The sequence below is a fragment of the Somniosus microcephalus genome, unplaced genomic scaffold, assembly GCF_052327205.1.
Source record: "Somniosus microcephalus isolate GS21.2 unplaced genomic scaffold, FLI_Smic_1.0 unresolved_chr1, whole genome shotgun sequence".
NCBI lineage: Eukaryota > Metazoa > Chordata > Chondrichthyes > Squaliformes > Somniosidae > Somniosus > Somniosus microcephalus.
The window spans coordinates 174,423,684-174,439,517 of NW_028225179.1; the positions used below are offsets into that span (position 1 = coordinate 174,423,684).

The following is a 15,834-nucleotide window of genomic DNA, read 5'->3' on the forward strand; positions in this document are numbered from 1 at the left end:
CACCTTACAGACCCCAATACCAGGTATCTATTGGTCAGTTCCAGTACTCAGGGGCTCCCTCCACCTGTGACTGTGATCCTGAGTCACTGTCTCTCTCCACCTTACAGTCCCCAATACCAGGTATCTATTGGACAGTTCCAGTACTCAGGGGCTTCCTCCACCTGTGACTGTGATCCTCAGTCACTGTCTCTCTCCACCTTACAGACCCCAATACCAGGTATCTATTGGACAGTTCCAGTACTCAGGGGCTTCCTCCACCTGTGACTGTGATCCTCAGTCACTGTCTCTCTCCACCTTACAGTCCCCAATACCAGGTATCTATTGGACAGTTCCAGTACTCAGGGGCTCCCTCCACCTGTGACTGTGATCCTGAGTCACTGCCTCTCTCCACCTTACAATCCCCAATACCAGGTATCTATTGGACAGTTCCAGTACTCAGGGGCTCCCTCCACCTGTGACTGTGATCCTCAGTCACTGTCTCTCTCCACCTTACAGTCCCCAATACCAGGTATCTATTGGACAGTTCCAGTACTCAGGGGCTCCCTCCACCTGTGACTGTGATCCTCAGTCACTGTCTCTCTCCACCTTACAGTCTCCAATACCAGGTATCTATTGGACAGTTCCAGTACTCAGGGGCTTCCTCCACCTGTGACTGTGATCCTCTGAGTCACTGTCTCTATCCACCTTACAGTCTCCAATACCAGGTATCTATTGGACAGTTCCAGTACTCAGGGGCTCCCTCCACCTGTGACTGTGATCCTCGGAGTCACTGTCTCTATCCACCTTACAGTCCCCAATACCAGGTATCTATTGGACAGTTCCAGTACTCAGGGGCTCCCTCCACCTGTGACTGTGATCCTCTGAGTCACTGTCTCTCTCCACCTTACAGTCCCCAATACCAGGTATCTATTGGACAGTTCCAGTACTCAGGCGCTCCCTCGCCCTGTGACTGTGATCCTCTGAGTCACTGTCTCTCTCCACCTTACAGTCCCCAATACCAGGTATCTATTGGACAGTTCCAGTACTCAGGGGCTCCCTCCACCTGTGACTGTGATCCTCAGTCACTGTCTCTCTCCACCTTACAGTCCCCAATACCAGGTATCTATTGGACAGTTCCAGTACTCAGGGGCTCCCTCCACCTGTGACTGTGATCCTCAGTCACTGTCTCTCTCCGCCTTACAGTCCCCAATACCAGGTATCTATTGGACAGTTCCAGTACTCAGGGGCCCTCCACCTGTGACTGTGATCCTGAGTCACTGTCTCTCTCCACCTTACAGCCCCCAATACCAGGTATCTATTGGACAGTTCCAGTACTCAGGGGCTCCCTCCACCTGTGACTGTGATCCTCAGTCACTGTCTCTCTCCACCTTACAGTCCCCAATACGAGGTATCTATTGGACAGTTCCAGTACTCAGGGGTGCCCTCCACCTGTGACTGTGATCCTCTGAGTCACTGTCTCTCTCCACCTTACAGTCTCCAATACCAGGTATCTATTGGACAGTTCCAGTACTCAGGGGCTCCCTCCACCTGTGACTGTGATCCTCTGAGTCACTGTCTCTCTCCACCTTACAGTCCCCAATACCAGGTATCTATGGGACAGTTCCAGTACTCAGGGCTCCCTCCACCTGTGACTGTGATCCTCAGTCACTGTCTCTCTCCACCTTACAGTCTCCAATACCAGGTATCTATTGGACAGTTCCAGTACTCAGGGGCTCCCTCCACCTGTGGCTGTGATCCTGAGTCACTGTCTCTCTCCACCTTACAGTCCCCAATACCAGGTATCTATTGGACAGTTCCAGTACTCAGGGGTGCCCTCCACCTGTGACTGTGATCCTCTGAGTCACTGTCTCTCTCCACCTTACAGCCCCCAATACCAGGTATCTATTGGACAGTTCCAGTACTCAGGGGCTCCCTCCACCTGTGACTGTGATCCTGAGTCACTGTCTCTCTCCACCTTACAGTCTCCAAAACCAGGTATCTATTGGACAGTTCCAGTACTCAGGGGCTCCCTCCACCTGTGACTGTGATCCTCTGAGTCACTGTCTCTCTCCACCTTACAGTCCCCAATACCAGGTATCTATTGGACAGTTCCAGGACTCAGGGGCTCCCTCCACCTGTGACTGTGATCCTCAGTCACTGTCTCTCTCCACCTTACAGCCCCCAATACCAGGTATCTATTGGACAGTTCCAGTACTCAGGGGCTCCCTCCACCTGTGACTGTGATCCTGAGTCACTGTCTCTCTCCACCTTACAGCCCCCAATACCAGGTATCTATTGGACAGTTCCAGTACTCAGGGGCTCCCTCCACCTGTGACTGTGATCCTCTGAGTCACTGTCTCTCTCCACCTTACAGTCTCCAATACCAGGTATCTATTGGACAGTTCCAGTACTCAGGGGCTTCCTCCACCTGTGACGGCGATCCTGAGTCACTGTCTCTCTCCACCTTACAGCCCCCAATACCAGGTATCTATTGGACAGTTCCAGTACTCAGGGGCTCCCTCCACCTGTGACTGTGATCCTCTGAGTCACTGTCTCTCTCCACCTTACAGCCCCCAATACAAGGTATCTATTGGACAGTTCCAGTACTCAGGGGCCCCTCCACCTGTGACTGTGATCCTCTGAGTCACAGTCTCTCTCCACCTTACAGTCCCCAATACCAGGTATCTATTGGACAGTTCCAGTACTCAGGGGCTCCCTCCACCTGTGACTGCGATCCTCTGAGTCACTGTCTCTCTCCACCTTACAGTCCCCAATACCAGGTATCTATTGGACAGTTCCAGTACTCAGGGGCTCCCTCCACCTGTGACTGTGATCCTCAGTCACTGTCTCTCTCCACCTTACAGTCCCCAATACCAGGTATCTATTGGACAGTTCCAGTACTCAGGGGTGCCCTCCACCTGTGACTGTGATCCTCTGAGTCACTGTCTCTCTCCACCTTACAGCCCCCAATACCAGGTATCTATTGGACAGTTCCAGTACTCAGGGGCTCCCTCCACCTGTGACTGTGATCCTGAGTCACTGTCTCTCTCCACCTTACAGTCTCCAATACCAGGTATCTATTGGACAGTTCCAGTACTTAGGGGCTCCCTCCACCTGTGACTGTGATCCTCTGAGTCACTGTCTCTCTCCACCTTACAGTCCCCAATACCAGGTATCGATGGGACAGTTCCAGTACTCAGGGGCTCCCTCCACCTGTGGCTGTGATCCTCTGAGCCACTGTCTCTCTCCACCTTACAGTCCCCAATACCAGGTATCTATTGGACAGTTCCAGTACTCAGGGGCTCCCTCCACCTGTGACTGTGATCCTCTGAGTCACTGTCTCTCTCCACCTTACAGTCCCCAATACCAGGTATCTATTGGACAGTTCCAGTACTCAGGGGCCCCTCCACCTGTGACTGTGATCCTCAGTCACTGTCTCTCTCCACCTTACAGTCCCCAATACCAGGTATCTATAGGACAGTTCCAGTACTCAGGGGCTTCCTCCACCTGTGACGGCGATCCTGAGTCACTGTCTCTCTCCACCTTAAAGCCCCCAATACCAGGTATCTATTGGACAGTTCCAGTACTCAGGGGCTCCCTCCACCTGTGACTGTGATCCTCTGAGTAACTGTCTCTCTCCACCTTACAGCCCCCAATACCAGGTATCTATTGGACAGTTCCAGTACTCAGGGGCTCCCTCCACCTGTGACTGTGATCCTCTGAGTCACTGTCTCTCTCCACCTTACAGTCCCCAATACCAGGTATCTATTGGACAGTTCCAGTATTCAGGGGCCCCTCCACCTGTGACTGTGATCCTCTGAGTCACTGTCTCTCTCCACCTTACAGTCCCCAATACCAGGTATCTATTGGACAGTTCCAGTACTCAGGGGCCCCTCCACCTGTGACTGTGATCCTCTGAGTCACAGTCTCTCTCCACCTTACAGTCCCCAATACCAGGTATCTATTGGACAGTTCCAGTACTCAGGGGCTCCCTCCACCTGTGACTGCGATCCTCTGAGTCACTGTCTCTCTCCACCTTACAGACCCCAATACCAGGTATCTATTGGACAGTTCCAGTACTCAGGGGCTCCCTCCACCTGTGGCTGTGATCCTGAGTCACTGTCTCTCTCCACCTTACAGTGCCCAATACCAGGTATCTATTGGACAGTTCCAGTACTCAGGGGCTCCCTCCACCTGTGACTGTGATCCTCAGTCACTGTCTCTCTCCACCTTACAGTCCCCAATACCAGGTATCTATTGGACAGTTCCAGTACTCAGGGGCTCCCTCCACCTGTGACTGTGATCCTCTGAGTCACTGTCTCTCTCCACCTTACAGTCTCCAATACCAGGTATCTATTGGACAGTTCCAGTACTCAGGGACTCCCTCCACCTGTGACTGTGATCCTCTGAGTCACTGTCTCTCTCCTCCTTACAGTCCCCAATACCAGGTATCTATTGGACAGTTCCAGTACTCAGGGGCTCCCTCCACCTGTGACTGTGATCCTGAGTCACTGTCTCTCTCCACCTTACAGCCCCCAATACCAGGTATCTATTGGACAGTTCCAGTACTCAGGGGCTCCCTCCACCTGTGACTGTGATCCTCAGTCACTGTCTCTCTCCACCTTACAGTCTCCAATACCAGGTATCTATTGGACAGTTCCAGTACTCAGGGGCTCCCTCCACCTGTGACTGTGACCCTCAGTCACTGTCTCTCTCCACCTTGCAGCCCCCAATACCAGGTATCTATTGGACAGTTCCAGTACTCCGGGGCTTCCTCCACCTGTGACTGTGATCCTCTGAGTCACTGTCTCTCTCCACCTTACAGCCCCCAATACCAGGTATCTATTGGACAGTTCCAGTACTCAGGGGCCCCTCCACCTGTGACTGTGATCCTCAGTCACTGTCTCTCTCCACCTTACAGTCCCCAATACCAGGTATCTATTGGACAGTTCCAGTACTCAGGGGCCCCTCCACCTGTGACTGTGATCCTCTGAGTCACTGTCTCTCTCCACCTTACAGTCCCCAATACCAGGTATCTATTGGACAGTTCCAGTACTCAGGGGCTCCCTCCACCTGTGACTGTGATCCTCTGAGTCACTGTCTCTCTCCACCTTACAGTCCCCAATACCAGGTATCTATTGGACAGTTCCAGTACTCAGGGGCTCCCTCCACCTGTGACTGTGATCCTCTGAGTCACTGTCTCTCTCCACCTTACAGTCCCCAATACCAGGTATCTATTGGACAGTTCCAGTACTCAGGGGCTCCCTCCACCTGTGACTGTGATCCTCTGAGTCACTGTCTCTCTCCACCTTACAGTCCCCAATACCAGGTATCTATTGGACAGTTCCAGTACTCAGGGGCTCACTCCACCTGTGACTGTCATCCTCAGTCACTGTCTCTCTCCACCTTACAGTCTCCAATACCAGGTATGTATTGGACAGTTCCAGTACTCAGGGGCTCCCTCCACCTGTGACTGTGATCCTCTGAGTCACTGTCTCTCTCCACCTTACAGCCCCCAATACCAGGTATCTATTGGACAGTTCCAGTACTCAGGGGCTCCCTCCACCTGTGACTGTGATCCTCTGAGTCACTGTCTCTCTCCACCTTACAGTCTCTAATACCACGTATCTATTGGACAGTTCCAGTACTCAGGGGCTCCCTCCACCTGTGACTGTGATCCTCAGTCACTGTCTCTCTCCACCTTACAGTCCCCAATACCAGGTATCTATTGGACAGTTCCAGTACTCAGGGGCCTCCCTCCACCTGTGACTGTGATCCTCAGTCACTGTCTCTCTCCACCTTACAGTCCCCAATACCAGGTATCTATTGGACAGTTCCAGTACTCAGGGGATCCCGCCACCTGTGACTGCGATCCTCAGTCACTGTCTCTCTCCACCTTACAGTCCCCAATACCAGGTATCTATTGGACAGTTCCAGTACTCAGGGGCTCCCTGTGACTGCGATCCTCAGTCACTGTCTCTCTCCACCTAACAGTCCCCAAGAGCAAGTATCTATTGGACAGTTTGAGTACTCAAGAGCTTCCTCCAACTGTGACTGTGGTCCTCTGAGTCACTGTCTCCCTCCGCATTACAGTCCCCAATACCAGGTATCTATTGGACAGTTCCAGTACTCAGGGGCTCCCTCCACCTGTGACTGTGATCCTCAGTCACTGTCTCTCTCCACCTTACAGTCTCCAATACCAGGTATCTATTGGACAGTTCCAGTACTCAGGAGCGCCCTCCACCTGTGACTGATCCTCGGAGTCACTGTCTCTCTCCACCTTACAGTCCCCAATACCAGGTATCTATTGGACAGTTCCAGTACTCAGGGGCTCCCTCCACCTGTGACTGTGATCCTCAGTCACTGTCTCTCTCCACCTTACAGTCTCCAATACCAGGTATCTATTGGACAGTTCCAGTACTCAGGGGCTCCCTCCACCTGTGACTGTGATCCTCAGTCACTGTCTCTCTCCACCTTACAGTCTCCAATACCAGGTATCTATTGGACAGTTCCAGTACTCAGGGGCTCCCTCCACCTGTGACTGTGGTCCTCTGAGTCACTGTCTCTCTCCACCTTACAGTCTCCAATACCAGGTATCTATTGGACAGTTCCAGTACTCAGGGGCTTCCTCCACCTGTGACTGTGATCCTCTGAGAAAGTGTCTCTTTCCACCTTTCATTCCCCAATACCAGGTATCTATTGGACAGTTCCAGTACTCAGGGGCTCCCTCCACCTGTGACTGTGATCCTCAGTCACTGTCTCTCTCCACCTTACAGTCCCCAATACCAGGTATCTATTGGACAGTTCCAGTACTCAGGGGCTCCCTCCACCTGTGACTGCGATCCTCAGTCACTGTCTCTCTCCACCTTACAGTCTCCAATACCAGGTATCTATTGGACAGTTCCAGTACTCAGGGGCTCCCTCCACCTGTGACTGTGATCCTCAGTCACTGTCTCTCTCCACCTTACAGTCTCCAATACCAGGTATCTATTGGACAGTTCCAGTACTCAGGGGCTCCCTCCACCTGTGACTGTGACCCTCAGTCACTGTCTCTCTCCACCTTGCAGCCCCCAATACCAGGTATCTATTGGACAGTTCCAGTACTCAGGGGCTTCCTCCACCTGTGACTGTGATCCTCTGAGTCACTGTCTCTCTCCACCTTACAGCCCCCAATACCAGGTATCTATTGGACAGTTCCAGTACTCAGGGGCCCCTCCACCTGTGACTGTGATCCTCAGTCACTGTCTCTCTCCACCTTACAGACCCCAATACCAGGTATCTATTGGACAGTTCCAGTACTCAGGGGCCCCTCCACCTGTGACTGTGATCCTCTGAGTCACTGTCTCTCTCCACCTTACAGTCCCCAATACCAGGTATCTATTGGACAGTTCCAGTACTCAGGGGCTCCCTCCACCTGTGACTGTGATCCTCAGTCACTGTCTCTCTCCACCTTACAGTCCCCAATACCAGGTATCTATTGGACAGTTCCAGTACTCAGGGGCTCCCTCCAGCTGTGACTGTGATCCTCAGTCACTGTCTCTCTCCACCTTACAGTCTCCAATACAAGGTATCTATTGGACAGTTCCAGTACTCAGGGGCTCCCTCCACCTGTGACTGTGATCCTCTGAGTCACTGTCTCTCTCCACCTTACAGTCCCCAATACCAGGTATCTATTGGACAGTTCCAGTACTCAGGGGCTCCCTCCACCTGTGACTGTGATCCTCAGTCACTGTCTCTCTCCACCTTACAGCCCCCAATACCAGGTATCTATTGGACAGTTCCAGTACTCAGGGGCTCCCTCCACCTGTGACTGTGATCCTCTGAGTCACTGTCTCTCTCCACCTTACATCCCCCAATACCAGGTATCTATTGGACAGTTCCAGTACTCAGGGGCTCCCTCCACCTGTGACTGTGATCCTCTGAGTCACTGTCTCTCTCCACCTTACAGACCCCAATACCAGGTATCTATTGGACAGTTCCAGTACTCAGGGGCTTCCTCCACCTGTGACTGTGATCCTCAGTCACTGTCTCTCTCCACCTTACAGTCCCCAATACCAGGTATCTATTGGACAGTTCCAGTACTCAGGGGCTTCCTCCACCTGTGACTGTGATCCTCAGTCACTGTCTCTCTCCACCTTACAGTCCCCAATACCAGGTATCGATTGGACAGTTCCAGTACTCAGGGGCTCCCTCCACCTGTGACTGTGATCCTCAGTCACTGTCTCTATCCACCTTACAGTCCCCAATACCAGGTATCTATTGGACAGTTCCAGTACTCAGGGGCTCCCTCCACCTGTGACTGTGATCCTCTGAGTCACTGTCTCTCTCCACCTTACAGTCCCCAATACCAGGTATCTATTGGACAGTTCCAGTACTCAGGGGCTCACTCCACCTGTGACTGTGATCCTCAGTCACTGTCTCTCTCCACCTTACAGTCTCCAATACCAGGTATGTATTGGACAGTTCCAGTACTCAGGGGCTCCCTCCACCTGTGACTGTGATCCTCTGAGTCACTGTCTCTCTCCACCTTACAGCCCCCAATACCAGGTATCTATTGGACAGTTCCAGTACTCAGGGGCCTCCCTCCACCTGTGACTGTGATCCTCAGTCACTGTCTCTCTCCACCTTACAGACCCCAATACCAGGTATCTATTGGACAGTTCCAGTACTCAGGGGCTCCCTCCACCTGTGACTGTGATCCTCTGAGTCACTGTCTCTCTCCACCTTACAGTCTCCAATACCAGGTATCTATTGGACAGTTCCAGTACTCAGGGCCTCCCTCCACCTGTGACTGTGATCCTCAGTCACTGTCTCTCTCCACCTTACAGTCCCCAATACCAGGTATCTATTGGGCAGTTCCAGTACTCAGGGGCTTCCTCCCCCTGTGACTGTGATCCTCTGAGTCACTGTCTCTCTCCACCTTACAGTCTCCAATACCAGGTATCTATTGGACAGTTCCAGTACTCAGGGGCTCCCTCCACCTGTGACTGCAATCCTCTGAGTCACTGTCTCTCTCCACCTTACAGTCTCCAATACCAGGTTTCTATTGGCCAGTTCCAGTACTCAGAGGCTCTCTCCACCTGTGACTGCGATCCCCTGAGTCACTGTCTCTCTCCACCTTACAGTCCCCAATACCAGGTATCTATTGGACAGTTCCAGTACTCAGGGGCTCCCTCCACCTGTGACTGTGATCCTCAGTCACTGTCTCTCTCCACCTTACAGTCTCCAATACCAGGTATCTATTGGACAGTTCCAGTACTCAGGGGCTCCCTCCACCTGTGACTGTAATCCTCAGTCACTGTCTCTCTCCACCTTACAGTCTCCAATACCAGGTATCTATTGGACAGTTCCAGTACTCAGGAGCGCCCTCCACCTGTGACTGATCCTCGGAGTCACTGTCTCTCTCCACCTTACAGTCCCCAATACCAGGTATCTATTGGACAGTTCCAGTACTCAGGGGCTCCCTCCACCTGTGACTGCGATCCTCAGTCACTGTCTCTCTCCACCTTACAGTCTCCAATACCAGGTATCTATTGGACAGTTCCAGTACTCAGGAGCTCCCTCCAACTGTGACTGTGGTCCTCTGAGTCACTGTCTCTCTCCACCTTACAGTCTCCAATACCAGGTATCTATTGGACAGTTCCAGTACTCAGGGGCTTCCTCCACCTGTGACTGTGATCCTCTGAGAAAGTGTCTCTTTCCACCTTTCATTCCCCAATACCAGGTATCTATTGGACAGTTCCAGTACTCAGGGGCTTCCTCCACCTGTGACTGTGATCCTCTGAGAAAGTGTCTCTTTCCACCTTTCATTCCCCAATACCAGGTATCTATTGGACAGTTCCAGTACTCAGGGGCTCCCTTCACCTGTGACTGTGATCCTCTGAGTCACTGTCTCTCTCCACCTTACAGTCTCCAATACCAGGTATCTATTGGACAGTTCCAGTACTCAGGGGCTCCCTCCACCTGTGACTGTGATCCTCTGAGTCACTGTCTCTCTCCACCTTACAGTCCCCAATACCAGTTATCTATTGAACATTTCCAGTACTCAGAGGCCCCCTCCACGTATGACTGCGGTGACCCTCTAGTTGTTCACTCATTTCTTTCTTTGTACTCAGCCCCTGACCTGTTTCCTCGAATTGTGTGAGCTGGAGTTTTCGGCCCGAGATCTGGACCTTTTGCATGGACAGAAATTGTATTTTAATGAGCTTTGTGAACCTACCTGTGTCCATTCTCATTCTTGTTGCAGATGTTGGTTCTTCTCCCCTGTCTGGACCTTCAGCCATGGTGGTGACAGGCGTTCCCAGGCTCTGATGCTCTAACAAATATAATATTAATGGGAGGATTGGACAGCAATATTAAAATGAGAAGGAGAACATTGCCTTGTTAAAGCTGATATCAAGTCCCTCCTCCCCCATCAGTACAGCAGCTGCTAGCTCTGGGATCTCAGAAAACACCATGAATATACAACTGGTGGATTTGACTGCTGTTTTACAATCATGATTCTCCATTTGTGTGTGTGCCTGCGCATGTGCGTCCATTGAAACTATCAATCAGCGGCCTTTCCTTTCCCCACTGTGGAAATGTAAAAGTGATTCAGTTAATTCAGTACCAGTTTGAGACTTTGTAAAATTCAGCACTTTGCTGTTTCACTGACGCTGCCACTGGTGGAATAAACACACAACAGCAACAACAGAGGGGCAGGGACAATGTGTGGGAAATGATTAGTGGTACCATAATAGGGAACACTAACGCCTTTTATAAACATATAAATCGTGAAAGAATAGTCCAAGGAAAGGTGGGGCCAATTAAGGACCAAAAAAGGCAATCATCTTGTGGAAGCAGAGGTCATGGGCTGAGGTACTAAATTAACATTTTTCATCCATATTTACTAAAGGAGAGGATGCTGCCAATCGCACAGTAAAGGAGGAGGTGGTAGAGAAATTGGACAGGATATAAATCGATTAGGATGATGCACTAAATTGTTGACAGGGCTCAAATTTAAAAAAGCCACCACAAAAGTCTGCCACAACCTCCCAATCCTTGGATATGGGAAAGCTGCCAGAGGACTGAAGGGTTGCAAATGTTACTTCCATGATCAAAAAAAGTGAAGAATAATGAATCGAATAACTATTGGTGACTCAGCTTAATATTGATGATGAGGAAACTTCTAGGGAGAAAAATCCAAATCAAAATTCATTGTCACTTGGAAGAACATGAGTTAATACAAAGGAAGATGGTTGTTTTGATTGAAGGGCAATCATCTCAGCCCCAGGACATCACCGCAGGTGTTCACGGTGCAGTGTCCTGGGCCCAACCATCTTCAGCTGCTTCATCAATGACCTTCCCTCCAGCATAAGTTCAGAAATGGAGATGTTCACTGAGGATTGCACAGTGTTCAGCGCCACTCACAACTCTTCAGATAATAAAGCACTCCATGCTCCCATGCAACAAGACCTGGGCCACGTTCAGGCTTGGGCTGATACGTGGCAGATAAAATTCACGCCACAGAAGTGCCAGACAGTGACTATCTCCAACAAGCGAGAGACTAACCATCGCCAAATCCCCCTCCATCAACATCCTTGGGATCACCATTGACCAGAAACTTAACTGGACCAGCCACATAATTACTGTGGCAAAGAGAGCAGGTCACAGGCTAGGTATTCTGCGGCGAGTGTCCCACCTCCAGATTGTCCGAAGCCTTTCTGCCTCTCAAGGCACAAGTAAGGAGTGTGATGGAATACTCTCCACTTGCCTGGATGAGTGCAGCTCTAACAACACTCAAGAAGCTCGACACTATCCAGGTCAAAGCAGCCCACTTGATTGGCACCCCATCCACCACCGTAAACATTCCCTCCCTCCAACATCGGCGTACCATGGCTGCGGTGTGTACCGTGTAGAAGATGCACTGCAGCAACTCGCCAAGGCTTCTTCGGCAGCACCTCCCAAACCAGCGACCTCTTCCACCTAGTAGGACAAGGGCAGCAGGCGCATGGAAACGCCACCACCTCCAAGTTCCCTTCCAAATAGCACAGGATCCTGACATAGATGTATATCACCGTTCCTTCATCATCGCTGGGTCAAAATCCTGGAACTCCCTGCCTAACAACAGTGTGGGAGTACCTTCATCACACAGACGGCAGCGGTTCAAGCAGGCAGCTCACCACCACCATCTCAAGGGCAATTAGGGATGGGCAATAAGTCGCAAATTTTTTTTTTTTTTGGCAAATCAAATCTGGCTGAATTGATTGGGTTAATCGATGAAATAGTTGAGGGTTGATGAAGGTAGTGCAGTTAATGTTCTATATGTGGACTTTCAGAAGTCGTTTGATGAAGTACCTCATAATAGATAGGTTACCAATTTAGGTAAACAATGGCATTATAGGAGTAGTGGCAGCGTGGATACTAAATTGGCGAAAAGACAGGAAACAGACGGTAGTTTGAACCGATATTGTTCACACTGGAGGGAAGTATACAGTGGCATCCCCAGGGATCGGTCATAGAGTCATGAGTAATACAGCACAGGAAGAGGCCCTTCGGCCCATCTTGTCCGCGCTGGCCATCAAGCCCTGTCTATTCTAATCCCATTTAACAGCACTTGGCCCATAGCCTTGTATGCTATGGTGTTTCAAGTGCTCATCCAAATGCTTCCTGAATGTTGGGGGTTCCTGCCTCTACCACCCTTTCAGACAGTGAAGTCCAGACTCCAACCACCCTCTGGGTGAAAAAGTTTTTACTCAAATCCCCTCTAAACCTCCTGCCCCTTAACATGAATCTATGCCCCCTGGTTATTGACCCCTCTACTAAGGGAAAAAGTTTCCTTCTATCTACCCTATCTATGCCCCTCATAATTTTGTAAACTTCAATCAGGTCCCCCCTCAGCCTTTTCTGCTCTAATGTAAACAACCCCAGCCTGTCCAGTCTCTCTTCATAGCTGAAGCGCTCCAGCCCAGGTAACATCCTGGTGAATCTCCTCTGCACCCTCTCTCATGCAATCACATCCCTCCTATAGTGTGGTGACCAGAACTGCACACAGTACTCCAGCTGTGGCCTTACCTGCTCTTATATTCTATGCCTCGGCTAATGAAGGCAAGTATCCCATATGCCTTCTTAACCACCTTATCTACCTGTCCTGCTGCCTTCAGGGATCTATGTACATGCACACCAAGGTCCCTCTGATCTTCTGTCCCTACTAGGGTCCTACCATTCATTGTGTGTTCCCTTGTCTTGTTGGTCCTCCCAAAATGCATCACCTCACACTTTTCAGGGTCAAATTCGATTTGCCACTTATCTGTCCATCTGACCAACCCGTCTATATCGTCCTGTAGCCTGAGGCTTCCCTCCTCACTATTTACCACTCCACCAATGTTCATGTCATCTGCGAACTTACTGATCATACCTCCTACATTCATATCTAAATCAGTAATGTACACTACAAACAGCAAGGGACCCAGCACCCATCCCTGTGGTACACCACTGGACACAGGCCTCCTGTCAGAAAAACAACCTTCGACCATCACCCTCTGCCTCCAGTCACTAGGCCAATTTTAGTGTATTAGGACCAATGCTCCTTTTGATATATATTAGCGAGCTGGACTTGGGTATACAGAGCATAATTTAAAAGTTTGTAGATGACACGAATCTCAGGAAAGTTGTAAACCGTGAGGAGGATAGCAGAAGAATTCAGGCGGAAATAGACCATCTGGTGAAATGGACAGACATATGGCAGGTGAAATTTAACGCAGAGAAGTGTGAAGTGATGCTATTTCGATGGAAGAATGAGGCAATATAAACTAAATGTTACAATTTTAAAGGGGTTGCAGGAACAGAAAACTTGGGGGTACACATAGAGAAATCTTTGAAGGTGGCGGGACAGGATGATAAGCATTTAGAAAGGTATACGAGACCATTGGTTTTATAAATAGAGGAATAAGAATATAAGAACAGGAGTTGGCCATTCATTCACTCTTCACTCCATTCAATTCAATCATGGCTGAGCTGTATCTTAAATCCGTCTACCTACCTTGGTTCTGTTACCCTAAATACCATTGCCTGACATAGATCTATCAATGACAGTATTGTAATTTTCAATTGACCGAACCTCCACAGCTTTTTGAGGGCCAGTGTTCCAGATTTCCACTAAACTGTGTCTTAAGAAATGCTTTCTAACATCACCCTGAACAGCCTCACTCTGCGGTTAAGGTTATGCCCCTTTCTCTGGACTGGTCCACAAAAAGACATAGTTTAACTCTCTGTCCTAGCAATATATTTCATCTTCTTAAACACCTCAATTAGGTCACCCCTTAATCTTGTATAATCAAAGGAATAAAAGCATCGTCAATGCAATCTCTCCTCATAATGTAAAGCGTTTAGCCCCGGTATCTTTCTGGTGAATCGGAGCAGCACCACCTCCAAAGCCAAGATATTGTTCCCGAAGTGCGGTTCTCTAAATGGTTCTAACCAGAGCTCTGTACAGCTGGGAACAGAACGTCTACCCCTTTGTATTCCAGCCCTCGAGATAAAACTTCAGAGACCCAGGAAAGGCCTCAGACCGCAGGTGTCGGCGGGAGGCTCGAGTGGGAAGCTTGAAAAGGCTTCAGAGACCCAGGAAAGGCCTCAGACCGCGGGTGTCGGCGGGAGGCGAGAGCGGGAATCATTAAAAAGCTTCAGAGACCCAGGTAAGGTCTCAGACCGCGGGTGTCGGCGGGAGGCTCGAGTGGGAAGCTTGAAAAGGCTTCAGAGACCCAGGTAAGGCCTCAGACTGCGGGTGTCGGCGGGAGGCTCGAGTGGGAAGCTTGAAAAAGCTTCAGAGACCCAGGTAAGGTCTCAGACTGCGGGTGTCGGCGGGAGGCTCGAGTGGGAAGCTTGAAAAAGCTTCAGAGACCAGGTCATAGTTTTACAGCGCAGAAAGAGGCCCTTCGGCCCATCATGTCTGCGCCGTCCATCAATCCCTGTCCAGTCTAATCCCATTTTCCAGCATTTGGTCCATAGCCTTGTATGCAATGGCATTTCAAGTGCCCATCCAAATGCTTCTTGAATGTTGTGAGGGTTCCTGCCTCTACCACCCTTTCAGGCAGTGAGTTCCAGCTTCCAACCACCCTCTGGGTGAAAAAGTTCCTCCTCAAATCCCCTCTAAATCTCCTGCCCCTTACCCTGAATCTATGCCCCCTTGTTATTGACCCCCCTACTAAGGGGAAAAGTTCCTCTTTATCTACCCTATCTATGCCCCTCATCATTTTGTACACCTCAATCAGGTCCCCCCTCAGCCTCCTTTGCTCCAAGGAAAACAACCCCAGCCTGTTTAGTCTTTCTTCATAGCTGAGGCACTCCATCCCAGGTAACATCCTGGTGAATCTTCTGTGCACCCTCTCCAAAGCAATCACATCCTTCCTATAGTGAGGTGACCAGAACTGCACACAGTACTCCAGCTGTGGCCTCACCAGCATTTTGTACAGCTCCATCATAACCTCCCTGCTCTTATATTCTATGCCTCTGCTAATGAAGGCAAGTATCCCATATGCCTTTTTAACCACCTTATCTACCTGTTCCGCTGCCTTCAGGGATCTATGTACATGTACACCAAGGTCCCTCTGACCCTCTGTACTTCCTAGGGTCCGACCACTCATTGTGTATTCCCTTGCCTTATTTGTCCGTCCAAAATGCATCACCTCGCACTTTTCAGGGTTAAATTCCATTTGCCACTTTTCCGCCCATCTGACCAACCCGTTAATATCATCCTGTAGCCTGAGGCTTTCCTCCTCGCAATTTACCACCCCACCAATTTTTGTGTCATCTGCGAACTTACTAATCATACCCTTTACATTCTCATCCAAATCATTAATGTAGATCACAAACAGC

General features: G+C 50.2%; 1 protein-coding gene across 2 annotated transcripts in view; it reads right to left on the reverse strand.

Annotated features, from left to right (window-relative positions):
• Positions 1-15,834, reverse strand: part of LOC147096593 (NACHT, LRR and PYD domains-containing protein 3-like) — a 118,753-nt gene that overhangs the window by 79,337 nt on the left and 23,582 nt on the right. The window contains exon 2 of one of the 2 annotated variants that reach the window (XM_085975390.1): positions 10,199-10,294. In XM_085975390.1, coding sequence (XP_085831516.1) covers positions 10,199-10,262 — 64 coding nt within the window. In that variant the 5' untranslated portion in view covers positions 10,263-10,294. Of the gene's footprint in view, positions 1-10,198; positions 14,553-15,834 lie in introns of those variants that run through there. The other variant, XM_085975391.1, reaches the window with a different exon arrangement.